This window comes from Ahaetulla prasina, chromosome 1 (assembly GCF_028640845.1).
Source record: "Ahaetulla prasina isolate Xishuangbanna chromosome 1, ASM2864084v1, whole genome shotgun sequence".
NCBI lineage: Eukaryota > Metazoa > Chordata > Lepidosauria > Squamata > Colubridae > Ahaetulla > Ahaetulla prasina.
The window spans coordinates 366,746,730-366,764,764 of NC_080539.1; the positions used below are offsets into that span (position 1 = coordinate 366,746,730).

At 45.7% G+C, this 18,035-nt stretch overlaps 1 protein-coding gene across 1 annotated transcript; it reads left to right on the top strand.

The window, feature by feature from the left end:
* The first annotated feature begins 751 nt into the window (after positions 1-751).
* GAMT (guanidinoacetate N-methyltransferase) lies at positions 752-17,631 on the top strand. The gene is made up of 6 exons (XM_058163508.1): positions 752-1,046; positions 4,560-4,705; positions 6,491-6,554; positions 7,875-7,942; positions 16,255-16,365; positions 17,349-17,631. The coding sequence occupies exons 1-6, from the start codon at positions 878-880 to the stop codon at positions 17,484-17,486; spliced, it is 696 nt and encodes a 231-aa protein (XP_058019491.1). The 5' UTR covers positions 752-877; the 3' UTR covers positions 17,487-17,631.
* Positions 17,632-18,035: the final 404 nt, after the last annotated feature.

Genomic DNA, 18,035 nt, shown 5'->3' on the forward strand with positions numbered 1-18,035 from the left:
TGGCCCTTATCAAGGCATTACAAAGTGGTATTAACACTTCACGCCATCTTGCTCCTACCCCTTCTGTTAATGCCGCCCTAGGCCTGCGTTGGCTTTTTTTGGCACATCCAATTTCATTTGTCTGAAACGCTATAGGGTCTCCCCCTGTTTGGACTAGAAGACCCCCTCTTCCACCTCTGACATTCTGTTCTTCTGCTTTATCCCATCCCATAGAATAGAATAGAATAGAATAGAATAGAATAGAATAGAATAGAATAGAATTTTTATTGGCCAAGTGTGATTAGACACACAAGGAATTTGTCTTGGTGCATATGCTCCCAGTGTACATAAAAGAAAAGATATGTTCATCAGGAATCATAAGATACAACACTTAATGATAGTCATAGGGTACAAATAAGAATAGAATAGAACAGAACAGAACAGAACAGAATAGAATTCTTTATTGGCCAAGTGTGATTGGACACACAAGGAATTTGTCTTGGTGCATATGCTCTCAGTGTACATAAAAGAAACGATACCTTCATCAAGGTACAACATTTACAACACAAATGATGGTCATAGGCTACAATTTAACACTTAATGATACAACATTAAACGAGAGCTGTTTAAGCCAGACGATCTGCAATGGTTCAGTTTCTCCGGAAGATGTCCCCTGCCTTCTCCTGCCCTGCTCCCAAGTGGGAATTGCTAACTCCCCCTCCTCCCCGCCTTAACTCCTCTTTGCCTACTCAGCTTTCCCCCTGTGCTCCACCCCCTCGACTATTTCAAGCTAAGCAGGAGCCCAGCAGCAGCTCCTGTAGTTCCAGATTCCTGGAGCTCCGACAGCCTCTCCCAACCTTCTCTCGCCACCTCCTAGGTGCCCTTAGACCTTCCGCACATGGCTTGTCCCATCTTTCTGGAAGGGGAAAATTGTCAGCCTTCTTGGAAGGAAGCCGCTGCGGGCTACAACCCAGCGGACACCCACTTGGAAATCATGGGGAAGCCGGTGATGGAGCGTTGGGAAGCCCCCTTCATGCACGCCTTGGCCAGCGAGGCTGCTTCACAAGGTAAGATCCATTCGGGGACGTGTTCTGTAGCCTCCATGCAGATGGGCCTTGACGTGGGTGCGACCAAAACCGAAGCCGACATTCCCGTTGCTAAGTGAAACGTTTGCAAAGTGAGTTTTGCCCCCTTTCCTGCCCTTCCTCGCCACGGCTGTTAAGTGACTGCACTTAACAACTTAAAATCACTGCAGTTGTTAAAATCTGGCTTCCCCGTTGACTTGGAGGGACCTTGGAGGTCTTCTAGTCCAGCCCTCTGCTCAGGCAGGAAACCCTACACCACTTCAGACAAATGGTTATCCAACATCTTCTTAAAAATTTCCAGTGTTGGAGCGTTCACAACTTCTGGTGGCAAGTTGTTCCGCTGATTAATTGTTCTAACTGTCGGGAAATTTCTCCTTAGTTTTAAGTTGCTTCTCTCCTTGATTAGTTTCCCTCTGTTGCTTCTTGTCAGGTGCTTTGGCGAATAGGTGCCAGAAAGTCACAGAAGGGGATCACATGACACGGCCAAGGCCATAAATGTGAGTCCGTTCCCACGCGACTGAACTTTGGTCACATGACCATGGGAATGCTACAATAGTCGTAAGTGTGAAAAAACGGTCAGGGGTCACTTTTTTTTCCGTGCCGTTGTAACTGTGAACAATCCCTTAATGCAGGGGTCTCCAACCTTGGCAACTTTAAGCCTGGAGGACTGCAACTCCCAGAATTCCCCAGCCAGCTTTGCTGGCTGGGGTATTCTGGGAGTTGAAGTCCTCCAGGCTTAAAGTTGCCAAGGTTGGAGACCCCTGCCTTAATGAACTGTTGTAAATCGAGGACTACCTGTATCTTTTCTCCTTCGTCTTAGCTCCCGATGCTTAATTTCGTGGACTTGACCCACGCGAGCGGTGAACTGATGCACACGGACATGCATGCGCACACAAGCCCACCCACTGCTTGCGCGGCCTGGTTCCCCTCTTCCCACCCACCCACCCACCCACCTATCCAGCAGGGCTGCCAAGCTGCAAAACTATTTTAATCCTTCTAAACAAATCCTGTAGCCTATGACCATCATTAAGTGTTGTATCATTAAGTGTTAAATTTGTAGCCTATGACTATCATTAAGTGTTGTAAGTGTTGTACCTTGATGAAGGTATCTTTTCCTTTATGTACACCGAGAGCATACGCACCAAGACAAATTCCTTCTGTGTCCAATCACACTTGGCCAATAAAGAATTCTATTCTGTTCTGTTCTGTTCTGTTCTATTCTATTCTTATTTGTACCCTATGACTATCATTAAGTGTTGTACCTTATGATTCCTGATGAACATATCTTTTCTTTTATGTACACTGAGAGCCTATGCACCAAAGACAAATTTCTTGTGTGTCCAATCACACTTGGCCAATAAAGAATTCCTATCCTATCCTGTCCTGTCCTTTTCTACACTTTGCATAACATTGCTTACTCCGATAGGGAATAGCATAATGGTTAGGGACGTAGAAATGTTCCTGGGGGCCTTCTACTCTCAGTTGAACATGTTCCCCACAACCCCACCTCCCATGGATGCTCACACGCATCAGTCAAGTTCTTCCTGGTTGTTCCCGTTGTCTGCACTGCAACCGAGATAAGAATAGCTCGGTGGTGAAAGGTCTCTCTGGAAAGGCTGGGGGTGGGGGTGGGGGTGGGTGGGCGTTTCAGGGGTCTCGCCCTTTGCTGACAGCTGCAGGCTGAGGCCCAAGATAAGGGCTGCTCCCTGGAGCAGTGGCAAAGGTCTCTTCCAACCTCCAAGGCAACAGCTTTCTGCAAATAGTGACTTGGGCCAAGCACAGTGTCCTGAGAACGAGACAGTTCCATAGGAGTTCCAGAAAATTGTGTGCGTGTGTGTGTTTGAAGTACAGGTAGCCCTCGACTTACAACAGTTCATTTACTGACTGTTCAAAGTTACACCACCACTGAAAAAAGTGACTTATGACCGTTTTTCACACTGTTGCAGCATCCCCATGGTCTCACATGATCAAAATTTGGACAGTTTGGCAACTAACTCACATATATGATGGCTGCAGTCTCCTGGGATCCTGTCAGTGGTGGGTTGCCCCCGGTTCAGACCAGTTCACAAAAGAACCGGTAGTAAAACCGGCGGGAGGCTCTGCCCACCGACCTGGATGTCATCGGGAAGCTTCTGCGCATGCGTGCGCATGGCTCTGTTGCAAACCAGTAGCAGTGGTGAAAGGTAAAATTTGTTACTACTGGTTCTGTGGGCGTGGCTTGGTGAAGGTAATGTGACTGGGTGGGTATGGCTGAAGAGGTTGTAAAAAAACCTTTTTAAAAGGCTGTGACGATCCCAGCTGAGTTGCCTGATCGTCAGAGGATTTTGTTTTAAAAGCATTTTTTTTTTGCCTTTAAAAGAAAAAAAAAGCCTCTGACGATCAGGCAACTCAGCTGGGATCGTCAGAGCCTTTTAAAAGCATTTTTTTTTGCAATCTCTTCTGCCGAAGAGTTTGTAGAAAAAATGCTTTTAAAAGCCTCTGATGATCCCAAATGAACCGCACGATCATCAGAGGCTTTTTTTTTAACTTTTAAAAGCATTTTTTCGGCCAAAGAAAAAATGCTTTTAAAAGTAAAAAAAAAACAACCTCGGATGATCGCGCAGCTCAGCTGGGGCGGAGGGGAGCAGGGATTTTTGCTACCTGTTTGCCAAACCACCCACCACCATCGCTACCGGATCGGGTGATCCTGTCCGAACCAGGAGCATTTCACCCCTGAAATGTAAAGGTAAGTAGAACCCACCCCTGGATCATGTGATCTCCTTTTACGACCTTCTGACAGGCAATGCCAATGGGTAAACCAGATTCACTGAGCAAGCATGTAACGAACTTAACAACCACCGTGATTCACTTAACAACAAGTGACAAGAAAGGTCGTAAAATTGAGCAAAACTCACTTAACAAATGTCTCGCTTAGCCGCATAACTTTGGGGCTCAATTGTGGTCATAATGTGGAGGACTACCTGTAATGGTGTAATGGAGAAAATGGTTCAGCCTCTGGCACAGAATAGGAGCTTATACTGCAGAAAGCAAGAATGTATGTTTTCTGGGCAAAACAGATAAATCATTTGTCACTTCCTTCTCTTTCTGCCAGTCTAGACTGCAGATCTCTGGTTCTTCTCCAAGAATTAACTTGATCTGACATTCTTAAGCCTTTTTTTTTAAGGATAAGAAACAGATTTCTTAAGAAAGACATAAAATTCTATTTTATGGACAGAGGCCATCTAGTAATCAAATTCTGAAATTGACTGAATTTTCCTGTTTTCTTCCTTTTATGCCAAAGAGAGTCAAGGTGGGACCATCTTGAGTTTCTTTCTAACCTTTTCTTCATTTCCTCAGAGAAATCACATTTTTGTAATTTGAGGCATAGTTTCTCCAAGTTCATCTCTCTGGCTCTTATAGCTAACCTGATCTAAGCCAGTCTTTGGATAGCGAGAGGGGCAGCATATAAATGCAATCAATCAATCAATCAATCAACCAATCAAATCTTCTTTTCAGGAGGCCGTGTGCTGGAGGTTGGCTTTGGCATGGCCATCGCTGCCAGCAAAATCGAAGAGTTTGACATCCAGGAGCACTGGATCATCGAATGCAACGAAGGAGTCTTCCAGAGGCTGCAGGAGTGGGCGAAAACACAGCCTCACAAGGTTGGGGAAAAGGGGCCTGGTGAGAAGAGGGCAGGGAGGCCCAGCAGGAAAGCAACTACAGCCCACCTGCTTATGATGTCATCTTGCAAACCGTGCTTTGTGATATCACGCAGATCGTTTTTTTCAGGGTTCCATCACAGTGCATGATGGGAAAGGGGAGCGGGGGCTCAAGAGCAACGAATGAGGGGAGGGAAGTGATGTAACAGAGCCCATAAGGTGGTCCTAAACTGGGCAGCTGTGAGCAGGCAGAGGGAGTAACAATGGCATGTGAGAATGTCCTTGGGAGGCAGGAGGGAGAGTAGCAGACTTGACAATGAGGTATAAAACAGGTATCAGGGAGGAGGGCATGGGAAGCAATTCAGAAGGGATTTCCCCCTTAGTTTTCCAGACAGTAAAAGAAGAGGAAGGTAGAGTTGGTTTGGTGTAGTGGTTAAGGTGTCAACCTAGAAATCGGGAAACGGTGAGTTCTAGTCCCATTTTAGGCATGAAAGCCATCTGGTGACTTTGGGCCAATCACCAGGAGACGGTGAGTTCTAGTCCCACTTTAGGCATGAAAGCCTTCTGGTGATTTTGGGCCAATCACCAGGAGATGGTGAATTCTAGTCCGGCCTTAGAATAGAATAGAATAGAATAGAATAGAATTTTTTATTGGCCAAGTGTGATTGGACACACAAGGAATTTGTCTTGGTGCATATGCTCTCAGTGTACATAAAAGAAAAGATACGTTCATCAAGGTACAACATTTACAACAAAATTACCATCGGGTAATTTTGGGCCAATCACCAGGAGACGGTGAGTTCTAGTCCCACTTTAGGCATGAAAGCCTTCTGGTGATTTTGGGCCAATCACCAGGAGATGGTGAGTTCTAGTCCGGCCTTAGACACAGAAGCCATCGGGTAATTTTGGGCCAATCACCAGGAGACGGTGAGTTCTAGTTCCACTTTAGGCATGAAAGCCTTCTGGTGATTTTGGGCCAATCACCAAGAGATGGTGAGTTCTAGTCCCGCCTTAGACACAGAAGCCATCGGGTAATTTTGGGCCAATCACCAGGAGACGGTGAGTTCTAGTCCCACTTTAGGCATGAAAGCCTTCTGGTGATTTTGGGCCAATCAGCAGGAGACGGTGAGTTCTAGTCCCGCCTTAGGCACGAAAGCCATTGGGTGACTTTGGGCCAATCACCAGGAGACGGTGAGTTCTAATCCTGCCTTAGGCATGAAAGACAGTGGGGTGACTTCTGGCCAATCTCTCTCTCTCTCTCTCTCCCAGCTCAACCCACCTCACAGGGTTGTTGTTGTGAGGACAATAGGAGGAGGAAGGAGTACTAGGTATGTTGTTCGCTGCCTCAAGTTGCTTAGAAAGCAATAGACAGGATACAAATCTAATAAATAAAAATACTTTCAGACTTGCCAAATTCTTTTCATGCCACCTTACAATAAGGATAGAGTTAGAAGAACCCCAAGTGGTGCTTCTTCTCTGGACTACCTCACAGGGCTAACAGCCTTCCAGCCCTGCTCCAAAATAAGGCAAACAAGAGGAGAGTCTCCTCCCCAACTTTTAAAACCGACGTTGACTGTCTTTGGAAGGAGTTGTGTTTCTGCCAGGGAGGACCTAGATCTGAGGCTTTGATTGCTGAGGGCCATGATCTGAAACTGCTCGTTTTCCTCATTTACTTGCACTGCAAATTGGGTTTTTTCCCCTTTTTACGAAGACACTTTTGCCCTACAATAATGAGCGTGTTTTTCCAGCTTGCCCCTTTATTGATTGCACCCCATCTCGACCCTGCAGGTCGTCCCCTTGAAAGGGCTGTGGGAAGAGGTCGCGCCAACTTTGCCGGATGAACATTTTAACGGTAAGAAACAGGGTTGCTTCCGTTTCTCTGGGTGATGGCTTCCCAACTTTTTCGCAGTTTTGCAAACCTGTGGACTTCAGCTCCCAGAATCCCCTGGGGTTACAGCAAGGGTGGGCGAATGTGGCAACAGTCAGCGTTCCAGAAACCCCCCCCACACACACACACACTCCAAGTAAAAACTCCGAAGCAAGCATCTTCAAAGTTCCATTTACTAGGATAGGTAAACTGGCACATCTGGGAAAACCCGAATCTGAGAGGTCCGGGTTTTCCTTCAGTAAATCAAAAAAACCCCAAAATCATCCCCTCGCTCCGCAGTCGATCACATGCTCCAATCGCCAACTGTCCCATCTCGAGACAGCACTCCGACCACTTCTCCTCCAGATGCAGGATCGGCCTGACCTTGACTGACAGGAAGAATGTTATTATGTCTAAAGACAACTCCTCTACTAAATCCCCCCCCCCTATTTTCCCACACATGAGAAGGTGGCAGCATGGAAGCTTCCGGTCTAGTATGGCTTCCAAAGCTGACAGCAACTTTACGTCTTGTGGACTTCAGCTCCCAGAATCCCCTGGGGTTATGGCAGGGTGGGCGATTATGGCACTTTTATGACCTGTGGACTTCAGCTCCCAGAATCCCCTGGGGCTATGGCAGGGTGGGCGATTATGGCACTTTTGTGACCTGTGGACTTCAGCTCCCAGAATCCCCTGGGGTTATGGCAGGGTGGGCGATTATGGCACTTTTGTGACCTGTGGACTTCAGCTCCCAGAATCCCCTGGGGTTACGGCAGGGTGGGCGATTATGGCACTTTTGTGACCTGTGGACTTCAGCTCCCAGAATCCCCTGGGGTTACGGCAGGGTGGGTGATTAGGGCACTTTTGTGACCTGTGGACTTCAGCTCCCAGAATCCCCTGGGGTTACGGCAGGGTGGGCGACTACGGCACTTTTATGACCTGTGGACTTCAACGTCAGTATTCCTGAGCCCAGGGATGCTCAGGAATTCTGGAAGTTGAAGTCCACAGTTCGTAAAGTTGCCCTAGTCGCCCACCCATGGATTACAAGTGCCTTTGATCACTTGATCTAGCAAATAAATAAATCGATGACAGCACATTTGGCAGCAAAACTGGACTGAAGACAAGGAAGGGCCCTCCCAGACCAGGAAGAGTCCTGATTGTTGGCCACTGTGATTGGGGCTCGTGGGTTGAAGAAAAACCTCCAAGAAGTTCATTTAAGGAGCACCCCATTCCCAGACAGCAAAAATGATTATTATAACCGTGATGCATTTCTTTCTTGAGATCCAAAAATCTGCTTCTCCCATGCAGGGATACTCTACGACACGTACCCCTTGTCAGAAGACAGCTGGCACACCCATCAGTTTGACTTCATCAAGGTGAGATGGGCACCATTGAAAATGGACTCCTTTCCTCCGACTGAGAACTAGGGGGAGCGTAGTTGCAACATACCTGTGGGCGACGTCTGGCTGGGGAAAGCTACTTTAAGGCAGGGGTGAAATTTACTTACCTTCACTACAAGTTCGCAAATGCGAGCACATGTGCAAAGGGTCAAAAATGGGACATGATGACATTCGGGTGGGTGGACGGAGCCAGAGGTGGGTTTCGGCAGGTTCTGACCAGTTCTGGAGAACCGGTAAAGGAAATTTTGAGTAGTTCGGAGAACCGGTAGTAAAAATTCTGACTGGCTCCGTCCCCATCTATTCTCTACCTCCCGAGTCCCAGCTGATCGGGAGGAAATGGGGATTTTGCAGTCACCTTCCCCTGGAGTGGGGTGGGAATGAAGATTTTACAGTATTGCTTCCCCTGGAGTGGGGTGGGAATGGAGATTTTACAGTATCTTTCCCCCGCCATGCCCACCAAACCACGCCCATCAGGCCATGCCACGCCCATCAGGCCACGCCCACAGAACCAGTAGTAAAAAAATTTGAAACCCACCACTGGCACAGAGCCTCCAGCCACTGGCGCTACGGGTTCGCCCGAGCTGGATAGAACCGGCTCAATTTCACCAGTGCTTTAAGGGTTGAAAGCTCCATGAAGGGATAGAAAAAGAGGGATTTAGAGAGTTTGCTCCTCTAGAGTGGACACGCTCTATTAAGCAGTGTTATTTCTCCATTTGCTTGGTAAGGAACCATTTGCAAGAAAACCCACCAAGCTTAGAGCAGCGGTCACCAACTGGTGGTCCATGGACCACTGGTGGTCCCTGAGAAAATTTTTGTGGTCCACAGAAAAATTATTTGCATTTTTTTATATTGCACTAAATCAGGGGTCCTCAAACTATGGTCCCTGGGGTGGATACATGCAATGAATGGTCGTTAGAGAGTCTCCCCCTCTGGGGTCTTTTTGTGTGGGTTGGAAGGGGGCAGAAATTCCTACTGGAGGGGGGCTAGAATGAAGTGCCGCTGGTGGCGAAGAGCCGGAGGGCCTCGTTCCAGTGGGACTGCCTCATGGCCTCGAACTGGCTGACCATCTCAGCCCGCTGAGCCTCCAGGTGCCGATACCTGGCCATGCACTCCCTCAGGTCTTCCCTCTGCTTGGAAAGCCTATGCTCCTAGTCCTCAGTGAGATGCTTCTGCTGAGCCTCCTTCTCGGTCAGATCCAATTTGAACTGAGCTGTTTTGCCAACTCTTTCTTGTGGTGGCTGCTTAGCTCCAGCAACTGCTTCCTGTTGGGGCCCTAAGGAGCCCAGGTGGGCAGGTGACGAGTAGCTGGCAGAAGAGGGGTGAGTAGAGACGCCCCTCGATGTGGGTGACATTGAGTTGGCCACGCCCACCCAGTCACATGACCACCTAGCCACACCCACCCAACCGGTCATGAGACAGATCATATTAGTGGTCTGTGGGATTTAAAATTATGAATTTAGTGGTCCCTGTGGTCTGAAAGGTTGGGGACCTCTGGCTTAGAGAATACCAAAGACCCAAAGGTGAGCTCACCTCGAATGCATTTTTCTTTATATGTTTTTCAGCCCTCTCTCTCCCGGATAAGGAGATAGCAACAGGGCCCTTTCAGGTTTACAATAGTGGTTGTGCACCAAGGAGCAAACGGTCAAACCTGTTTGCTTCCCCCTGGAAGACGTGGCCTGTCCTTTGTCCCAGGAAGGAATGTGAGGGACGCGCCTGACCGGCTGAGTTCAGTCACCTGCATCTCACTTAAGCAACAGAAATTTTGGGCTTAGTTGTGGTTGTGAGTCGAGGACTAGCTGAGTTTTCTTATCCTACATATAGGGACTATTCAGAGGGCTGGGAAAAAAATGTATTATGACCGGTCCTCGCACGTATGACCAGTCCTCACACTTATGACCGGTCCTCACATTTATGACCATCGCAGCATTTTTAACAGCCGTGTCACTCATTTCACAACTGCGGTGCTTCGCTTCACCACGGTGACAAGATAGGTCGTAAAATGGGGGCAAAACTCACTTTGAACAAACGTCTCACTTAAGCGACAGAAATTTTGGGCTCAGTTCTGGTCATGAGTCGAGGACTAGCTGAGTTTTCTTTCCCTACACATAGGGACTATTCGGAGGGCTGAAAAAAAATGTGTATTATAACCGGACCTCGCACTTATGATGAGTCCTCACACTTATGACTGGTCCTCACATTTATGACCATTGCAGCATTCTTAACAACTGTGTCACTCATTTCACAACTGTGACAAGATAGGTCATAAAACGGGAGCAAAAATCACTTTGAACGAAGGTCTTGGCCTACCTGAAAAGCATCCCTGCTTCTTCCTGGCTCTTGTTTGACTGGGAGTGTCCCTCCTCTTCCTTTGAGAAAGACAAGGAATATGGGGCCAAGAGAGGAGCTGTAACAGCCTTTCGCCAGGGATGTGCGAGAGATTGTGACTGAAAAAATAAAATAAAATTGATTTTCGGAATTTGTGACGCTGCTATGGGCAGCAGAGGGCCTGTTTACTTAGCTTTGTTGGGGTTATAAAACGTAGGTTAGAAGTGAGTCACAGGGGGAATTTTTCCTGGGTCTTGCGAGTTTTATTTTGAGGTTCCCTGAAATTTGAAATTTATTTCAAGGGTTCCTCCACTGGTCTTCCAAAAGGTTGGGAAGGCTGGGTAGGATCACCTGATCTAGAGGCAAGATCCTGTCTCCCAGTGTTCTGACCTAGGCTTCCTTAGAAAGTAAACAGTACAAACTTAGTCCCGGCAAACCTCTTTAATTCATACGGCTGTAAATTACTTTCATTTACAGTCCGCAAGGCTTGATAAAGAAGTCTTTCAGAAGAAGGTTATCAACACCCACCTATCTCACGTGGAACGCTGCCAAAGAGCTAATTTCCAGGTGCAGGGCAAGGCTAAACGTGGCACAGAGTCACAAACAGAAGTTTCAAATCTTGAATCAGCCAGATAAACTAATTGCTTCTTGCAAAAGCTCACGTCCTGTTCGCTTCTCTTTATGTCTTATGGGAGGGCCCAATCATCTCCAAGCCTTACTCCCAAGTCGACCCTGTTTCCTTAATTGTTCCTGTCTCCTGGCAGCTCTGCGCATGCGCACACTGGGAACAGGCTCACGCTGTTCTTCTGCCTCGCTGATGTCGGACTCCAGAGATTCCGGAGGCAGCAAAGAATTACCAGCTGGCCTTGGCCCCCTCTCTGCCTCTGACTCAGAGCCATCGTCCGAGCCTTCCCCAGACTCCAGGACTGGCGCATGTTCCTCCCCAACCTCCTTACTGTCCGAATCTGCTGCCAGCTCTGCTGGCCGCTGGCGGGCCACAACACACAGATAGCCTGGCTAATGGCAAAGGATCATGGGCCCTGTAGTCCATCACTCCGTAGGAGACCCAGCTGGTTCTCTCCTGCTTGGTGAAGCTGCTGGCCTTGATAGTAAAAAAATTTTCAGCCTCCTCCTCTTCATTCAGGGCAGTCAGTTTGCCGTTGATTGAAGAGACGTTCACTTCCCTGCCATATCAACTCTCTGGTTTCTACCCTCTGGGGCAGCCATATGCCAACTTTCCCTTCAAACTGTTGTCCAGATGTGGCCAGGGGTGTTCACACGGCGGAAGCCAAGATGGTGGCCACAACTGTCTGATGAAAGGTGATTTTTTAAAATGTGCATCAAAAAAAGTCAAGATGGCAACCACAAATGTGTGAGCAACTATATGTAGATGACCAGGCTAAGTCCGAGGGAGCGGTCAAATGTGTCATTCCTATTTAAATATCTCAAATTTCTTTTTACTAACTCTGTATCCTCTTCTATCATTTTATTTCTTAACATATTAAGCTCCTGAAGAATTTTTTTTCTTTAGTAAGCAAAAATTGATTTTCCAATTCTTTAATCTGGTTTTTATCTCTTTCCATTTTAATTTTATAATTTTTATATTTCCTACTTGATAATTTAATACTCTCCCCTCTAAACACCGCTTTCATCGCATCCCAAACAATTTCAAATTTAACCTCCCCGTTATCATTTAATCTCCAACTTTCCTCCAATTTTTTAAGTATCCATTTTTTATCCTTTTCATTTTTATACAGTTTCTCCTCATATCTCCAATAGCTTCTTTTTTTCTCAAAATTAAAATCTAAATCCACCATAACTTCTGCATGATCAGAATCTTTAAAAATTCCCACATCTACCTTATCCACATTATTCAACAAATCTTTAGAAAGAAAAATATAATCAATTCTAGAATATGTATTATATATCTTAGAGAAAAAAGTATATACTCTTTCAATTCCTTTGACCTCTCTCCACACATCCACCACGCCGTTTCGAAGCATCCACTTATTTAAAATCCCCATTTTATTTGCTCCTCCACAGCGGGTGGGGTTAGTACTGTCTATTTTATCTCTGATTAAATTAAAATCCCCAGCCACAATTACTTTCCCTACACTTTCATTCTCCAAAATTTTTGTTATTTTTTCAAGAAATTCTCTTTGTTTTACATTCGGTAAATATAAATTAACAAGTGTCACTTTTTCCTCATTAAGATTTCCAACAATTATTACATATCTTCCATCTTCATCCAAAATTACCTGATGTTTTTCAAAATACACCCTATCTGATATCAGTGTTGCAACTCCTCTGGCTTTTGAAGTTCCAAATGCTTTTTCATATATTTGCATACCTTTTATATACATTCTATTTGAATCTTCAGATTTCTGATGGGTTTCTTGTAAAAATAAAATATCTGGTAAATCTCTTTTAATCTTAAATTCCAATCTTCTTCTTTTAATCTGATTCCCTGTACCCTTCACATTCCATGACATTATTTTTATGACTCCCATTTAAAATATAAATTTTTCAATCCTATCCCCGCATCTTCCTTTCTGTGCCCACAACCCAACATTAAACTCCCATATAACCAACATTTAACATATAAAAAAAGATAAGAAAAACAAAAAACAAAACAAAAAACAAGACAAACAATAAAATACAAACAATCTTCTTCCCCCACATCCTCATCGGTTTCGCCTCTATAAAGAGAATGGGGGAGAGGGGACGTGCCAATGTCCGGGCCACTTCTTTCGGGCTGTCTATTTAAATTCATCACTCAAGAAAAAAGATAATGATGGTTCTCTCCCGCATTCGGCTTCATATTTTCCAAGACTCCTGTCTGCTTCTTCTCCTGCTGTATCCTCACGACTTTTCTTCTGTTCAACCAACACAGGTGATATTTCTTTCCTCTTTAACCCTTTAGGGTCTTGCCCTCCAATAGCCCCTTTTTCTTCTTCTGGGGTTGATGTTTCCGCGTATGTTCCACCCATCTTAAGCATTTGATCCTTTATCTCCATTAAATCCTCCATCTCAATCAGTCCAAGCTCCCGTAAATATAATAGTGCATCTATGTCTGGGGTAATTGTACGCATCCTTCCTTTATAAAAAAATTTCAATTGTTGTGGTGGCCTCCAATTATATTTAATTCCATTATCTCTCAAAACTTTTGTAATTGGTTTTAAAAAAAATCTCCATGCCCTTTCTTCTCTTGATATATCCGGGAAGACTTGAATAGTCTTCCCTTCAAACTTCAAAGCATCTCCCATCTCTCTCACCTTGGCCATAACTTCCAGCTTATCACCAAGATTTGCGAACCTGACAAGCACATTCCTGTTAGAGCCATTTTGCCTTCTATATCCAATTCTAAAAACACTTGCCAGGTCTGCTATTGTAAACGTAAGTTGCGTATCCAGATCATTAATCCATTTCAAAACCCGCTGTTTCAATTTATCCTCCTTTTCTTCTGAAATTCCTCGGATAACCAAATTATATTTCCTCATCTCTTCTTCCAAGAGACAAATTCTCTTATCTTGCTGCTCATTTTTATAAAATATTTCACCAATTTGCCGATCCACTTTTACCTCATGTACATGGATCTGCTCCATTTCATCTTTAATAATTGTCATTTCCTCTCTTTGCTTTGCAAAATTTTCATTCATCTCGTTTCATCTTTTTCATTTCAGATGTCAGTTCCAATGTCATATTATCCATACGCTCTGATAGTCCTGCTATTTTTTCCCCAATTTTATTTAAGGCTGCAGCAAGTTGCTGCGTTTCTGAAAGTTGTTGAGTCATTTTGAAAAAACCTAAAAATTTTTCCAAACTAGGATTCCAAACCAATTTTACAGAGGGTCTTGATGAAGATCAAGGGACGGCAAACCTCTTTAATTCATACGGCTGTAAATTACTTTCATTTACAGTCCGCAAGGCTTGATAAAGAAGTCTTTCAGAAGAAGGTTATCAACACCCACCTATCTCACGTGGAACGCTGCCAAAGAGCTAATTTCCAGGTGCAGGGCAAGGCCAAACGTGGCACAGAGTCACAAACAGAAGTTTCAAATCTTGAATCAGACAGATAAACTAATTGCTTCTTGCAAAAGCTCACGTCCTGTTCGCTTCTCTTTATGTCTTATGGGAGGGCCCAATCATCTCCAAGCCTTACTCCCAAGTCGACCCTGTTTCCTTAATTGTTCCTGTCTCCTGGCAGCTCTGCGCATGCGCACACTGGGAACAGGCTCACGCTTTTCTTCTGCCTCGCTGATGTCGGACTCCAGAGATTCCGGAGGCAGCAAAGAATTACCAGCTGGCCTTGGCCCCCTCTCTGCCTCTGACTCAGAGCCATCGTCTGAGCCTTCACCAGACTCCAGGACTGGCGCATGTTCCTCCCCAACCTCCTCACTGTCCGAATCTGCTGCCAGCTCTGCTGGCCGCTGGCGGGCCACAACACACAGATAGCCTGGCTAATGGCAAAGGATCATGGGCCCTGTAGTCCATCACTCCGTAGGAGACCCAGCTGGTTCTCTCCCGCTTGGTGAAGCTGCTGACCTTGATAGTAAAATTTTTTTCAGCCTCCTCCTCTTCATTCAGGGCAGTCAGTTTGCCGTTGATTGAAGAGACGTTCACTTCCCTGCCATATCAACTCTCTGGTTTCTGCCCTCTGGGGCAGCCGTATGCCAACTTTCCCTTCAAACTGTTGTCCAGATGTGGCCAGGGGTGTTCACACGGCGGAAGCCAAGACGGTGGCCACAGCTGTCTGATGAAAGGTGATTTTTTTAAAATGTGCATCAAAAAAAGTCAAGATGGCAACCACAAATGTGTGAGCAACTATATGTAGATGACCAGGCTAAGTCCGAGGGAGGGATCAAATGTGTCATCAGTCATGAGTCCCTTTGCGCCCACAAGCGATCTTAAGTCCAGCCTATTTTGAATTCTTGTGACTCTTTGTGGCTAATTTGCTTGGGCAGTTAGTAGTTCAGATTCTTGTAGAGTCTAAGCTCGCAACAAATCTTTATACATAATGTAAGCTGCCCTGAGTCTTCGGAGAAGGGTGGGATATAAATTCAAATTAAAAAAAAAACACCCTTTGAGCTGCCTGGACTTCCTGATTTCCCTGGCGCTTGACATTGTACCTTTTTATGTGCATTGCCATTGCGTGGTTGTGCGATCATCAGGTTGATTTTTCCGACTCATATTGAACTCTTGGGTTGGGAAAAAAAAAAAGTACGGTTAAAAAAAAAGTAATAATGGCGACCGCCGCCGTGTCGTTAGTGCTTTATGCTTTGTTTACGTGCATTGTGATTACATGATTGTAGTCGCCATTTTGACTTTTTTGGCATTTGGTTAAAAAAAGATGGAGATCAAAAAAGTCAAGATGGCGATCCTGAAAATACGATTGAGATTCCACCTGGCTTGGGAGCAGAACCACTCTTTCCAAGGGTCCAGTTCCCAAAACCAAGAAAGACATGTTTTTCTATGCTGCTTCCTTTACTGATCCTCACCTATGGACAGAAATCTTACCAAACTAAAGCAAACAGCTCGCTCCATAAAGCATATGCTGTGGGAACTATTAGGGAGGAGTTGCCTTCATCCTCTTTCTCCCACACAAACAATCTGAACTGAGTTAGTCTCTGCCTCCTCTGGAACGCAGCCCCTCCCTCTGGGAATCCAGACTACATTCCATCACACCAAGTAACAGATTCTCTGGCATTCCCTGACTGTAGGAGAAGGACAGACGGGGTGGAGTCAAGAGAGGAATCAACCTGGAGTGATTACACTCCCACAAACAATTTAAGTCTAACCCTTCTTGAATTCTGTTGATTCTTATCTCGCACCAATTTAGTGCTGACTGTTAGTTGACCAGATTGTGTATGAGCAATAAAATCAACTGGAGCTTAATGCATGGTCCTGACTCTTTGCGCTTAACGCTGCCTCCCCAAATGCCACTCTTCCTTTCCTCCCTGTAGGCTCACGCCCATCGCCTCCTGAAGCCAGGCGGGGTCTTCACCTATTGCAACTTGACTTCCTGGGGGGACCTGTTGAAGAGCAAGTATTCGGACATCGAAAGGATGTTTCAGGTGAGAGCAGGGAAAGGCTGCCGTCACTGTGTAGGAAACGTCACTGGGTGGAGAACCCATCCCGAGCCCAGCACCACCACAACAACACACAATTAGCTCTGTGTTGCTTTGTGGCTTGCAAGAAAGCCTGTTGAACATGCGGTGGTTTGCTTGAAGGAGAAAAACTATCTGCAGGGTCGGCCTCCCCAAACCAAGAAAGACCCATTGAGGTTCTTCTAAGCCGGGTGTCTCCAACCTTGGCAACTTTAAGACTTGTGGACTTCAACTCCCAGAGTTCCTCAGTCAGCAAAGCTGGCTGAGGAACTCTGGGAGTTGAAGTCCACAAGTCTTAAAGTTGCCAAGGTTGGAGACCCCTGTTCTAAGCAGCTTCTTTACTGTTTCCTACCTATTGACAGAACTCCTTCTCAAGACAGTAGCCGTCAGTGTTCCAAGTAATACATCCATAGCAAACAGAACTTTGAGGCAAGTGAATTCCTCAAAGAATAGTTTTATTGGACATATCATATTGGCACAGGCTGGTGAAAACCAACTCTGAAGGTTCCCGCAGTTTTCACCTAATTAAAAATAAAAGTTTTCCTCCTTCTCCAAACAATCAGTCACATGGTCCAATCAAGGTGTCCCCCGGTTGCCTGGCATCTTCACTCCTCTGACCACCTGTGGAAGTGTCCTTGGTTCCCAGGAGAAACTGTTTTGCTTCGACTACAAACCCCAGCTATCTCTATTTCCCCGCTCCCTATCCCTCAGCTCCAATGTGGAAGCAACACCGAAGCTTCAAAATAGCTTCGGTCAGGTCGGCTTCATGGTTGACAGTAGCATTCTCATAGGCCCTTCCCCCTTCTCTTTTGGATTGCCTCTTGAGAAAAAAGTCGACCCTCCCTGCCTTAAGAGGTCATGTGGATGCAGCCAGCAATGGTTTATTTAAACTGGAGCTTAGCATCCTGTGTTGAATACAAGGTAAATCTGCCTTTGATATTTTTCCTTAGGAAACACAAATCAACCACTTGGTGGAGGCCGGTTTTGAGACCAAGAACATCCACACTACAGTTATGGATTTGGTTCCTCCAGCTGACTGCAGATACTACGCCTTCCCCAAGATGATTGTGCCTGCCATCATCAAATAGATCTCCCAGGGAGGAAGATCTCTCAGGATCCAAAAAGGGGATCTCTTGAGCTGGCAAGAAACACCAGCAGTCACATGAAATGTTCTTTTCTCGTGGCAGACGGGAGAGGTGAAAACTAATGTATGAAAGAACCACTTTAGATATATTTTTCCCTTGCTAAGAATTTATTTTAACCAGTGTTCCCAAAACCTGTGTGTCTTTCTCTCTCGGCTGTGTCCCTCCCAAATAAGTCTGCCGTCAACATCTGGGCTTCCATATGTGCCATATTTAGAGACGAGATGGGTTGAGCCCAGGGGTAAAATGGGCCCAGGGGTTCGGACTGGATCGCCCGATCTGGTTGCAATGGCGGCGGGTGGTTCGGAGAACCGGTAGCAAAAATCCTTGCCCCCCCATCCCGCTCATGCTCAGCTGAGCCGCGAGATCATCAGAGGTTATTTTTTTTTTAACTTTTAAAAGCATTTTTTCTTCGGCCAAAAAAATACATTTAAAAGTAAAAAAACAAAAGCCTCCAATGATCACACGGCTCAGCTGGGATCGTCAGAGGCTTTT

Coding starts and splice junctions, on each gene's coding strand:
- GAMT (XM_058163508.1), top strand. CDS start 878: ATGGCTTGTCCCATCTTTCTGGAAGGGGAAAATTGTCAGCCTTCTTGG. Junction 1,047..4,559: donor CAGCGAGGCTGCTTCACAAG/GTAAGATCCATT, acceptor TCTTCTTTTCAG/GAGGCCGTGTGCTGGAGGTT. Junction 16,366..17,348: donor ACATCGAAAGGATGTTTCAG/GTGAGAGCAGGG, acceptor ATTTTTCCTTAG/GAAACACAAATCAACCACTT.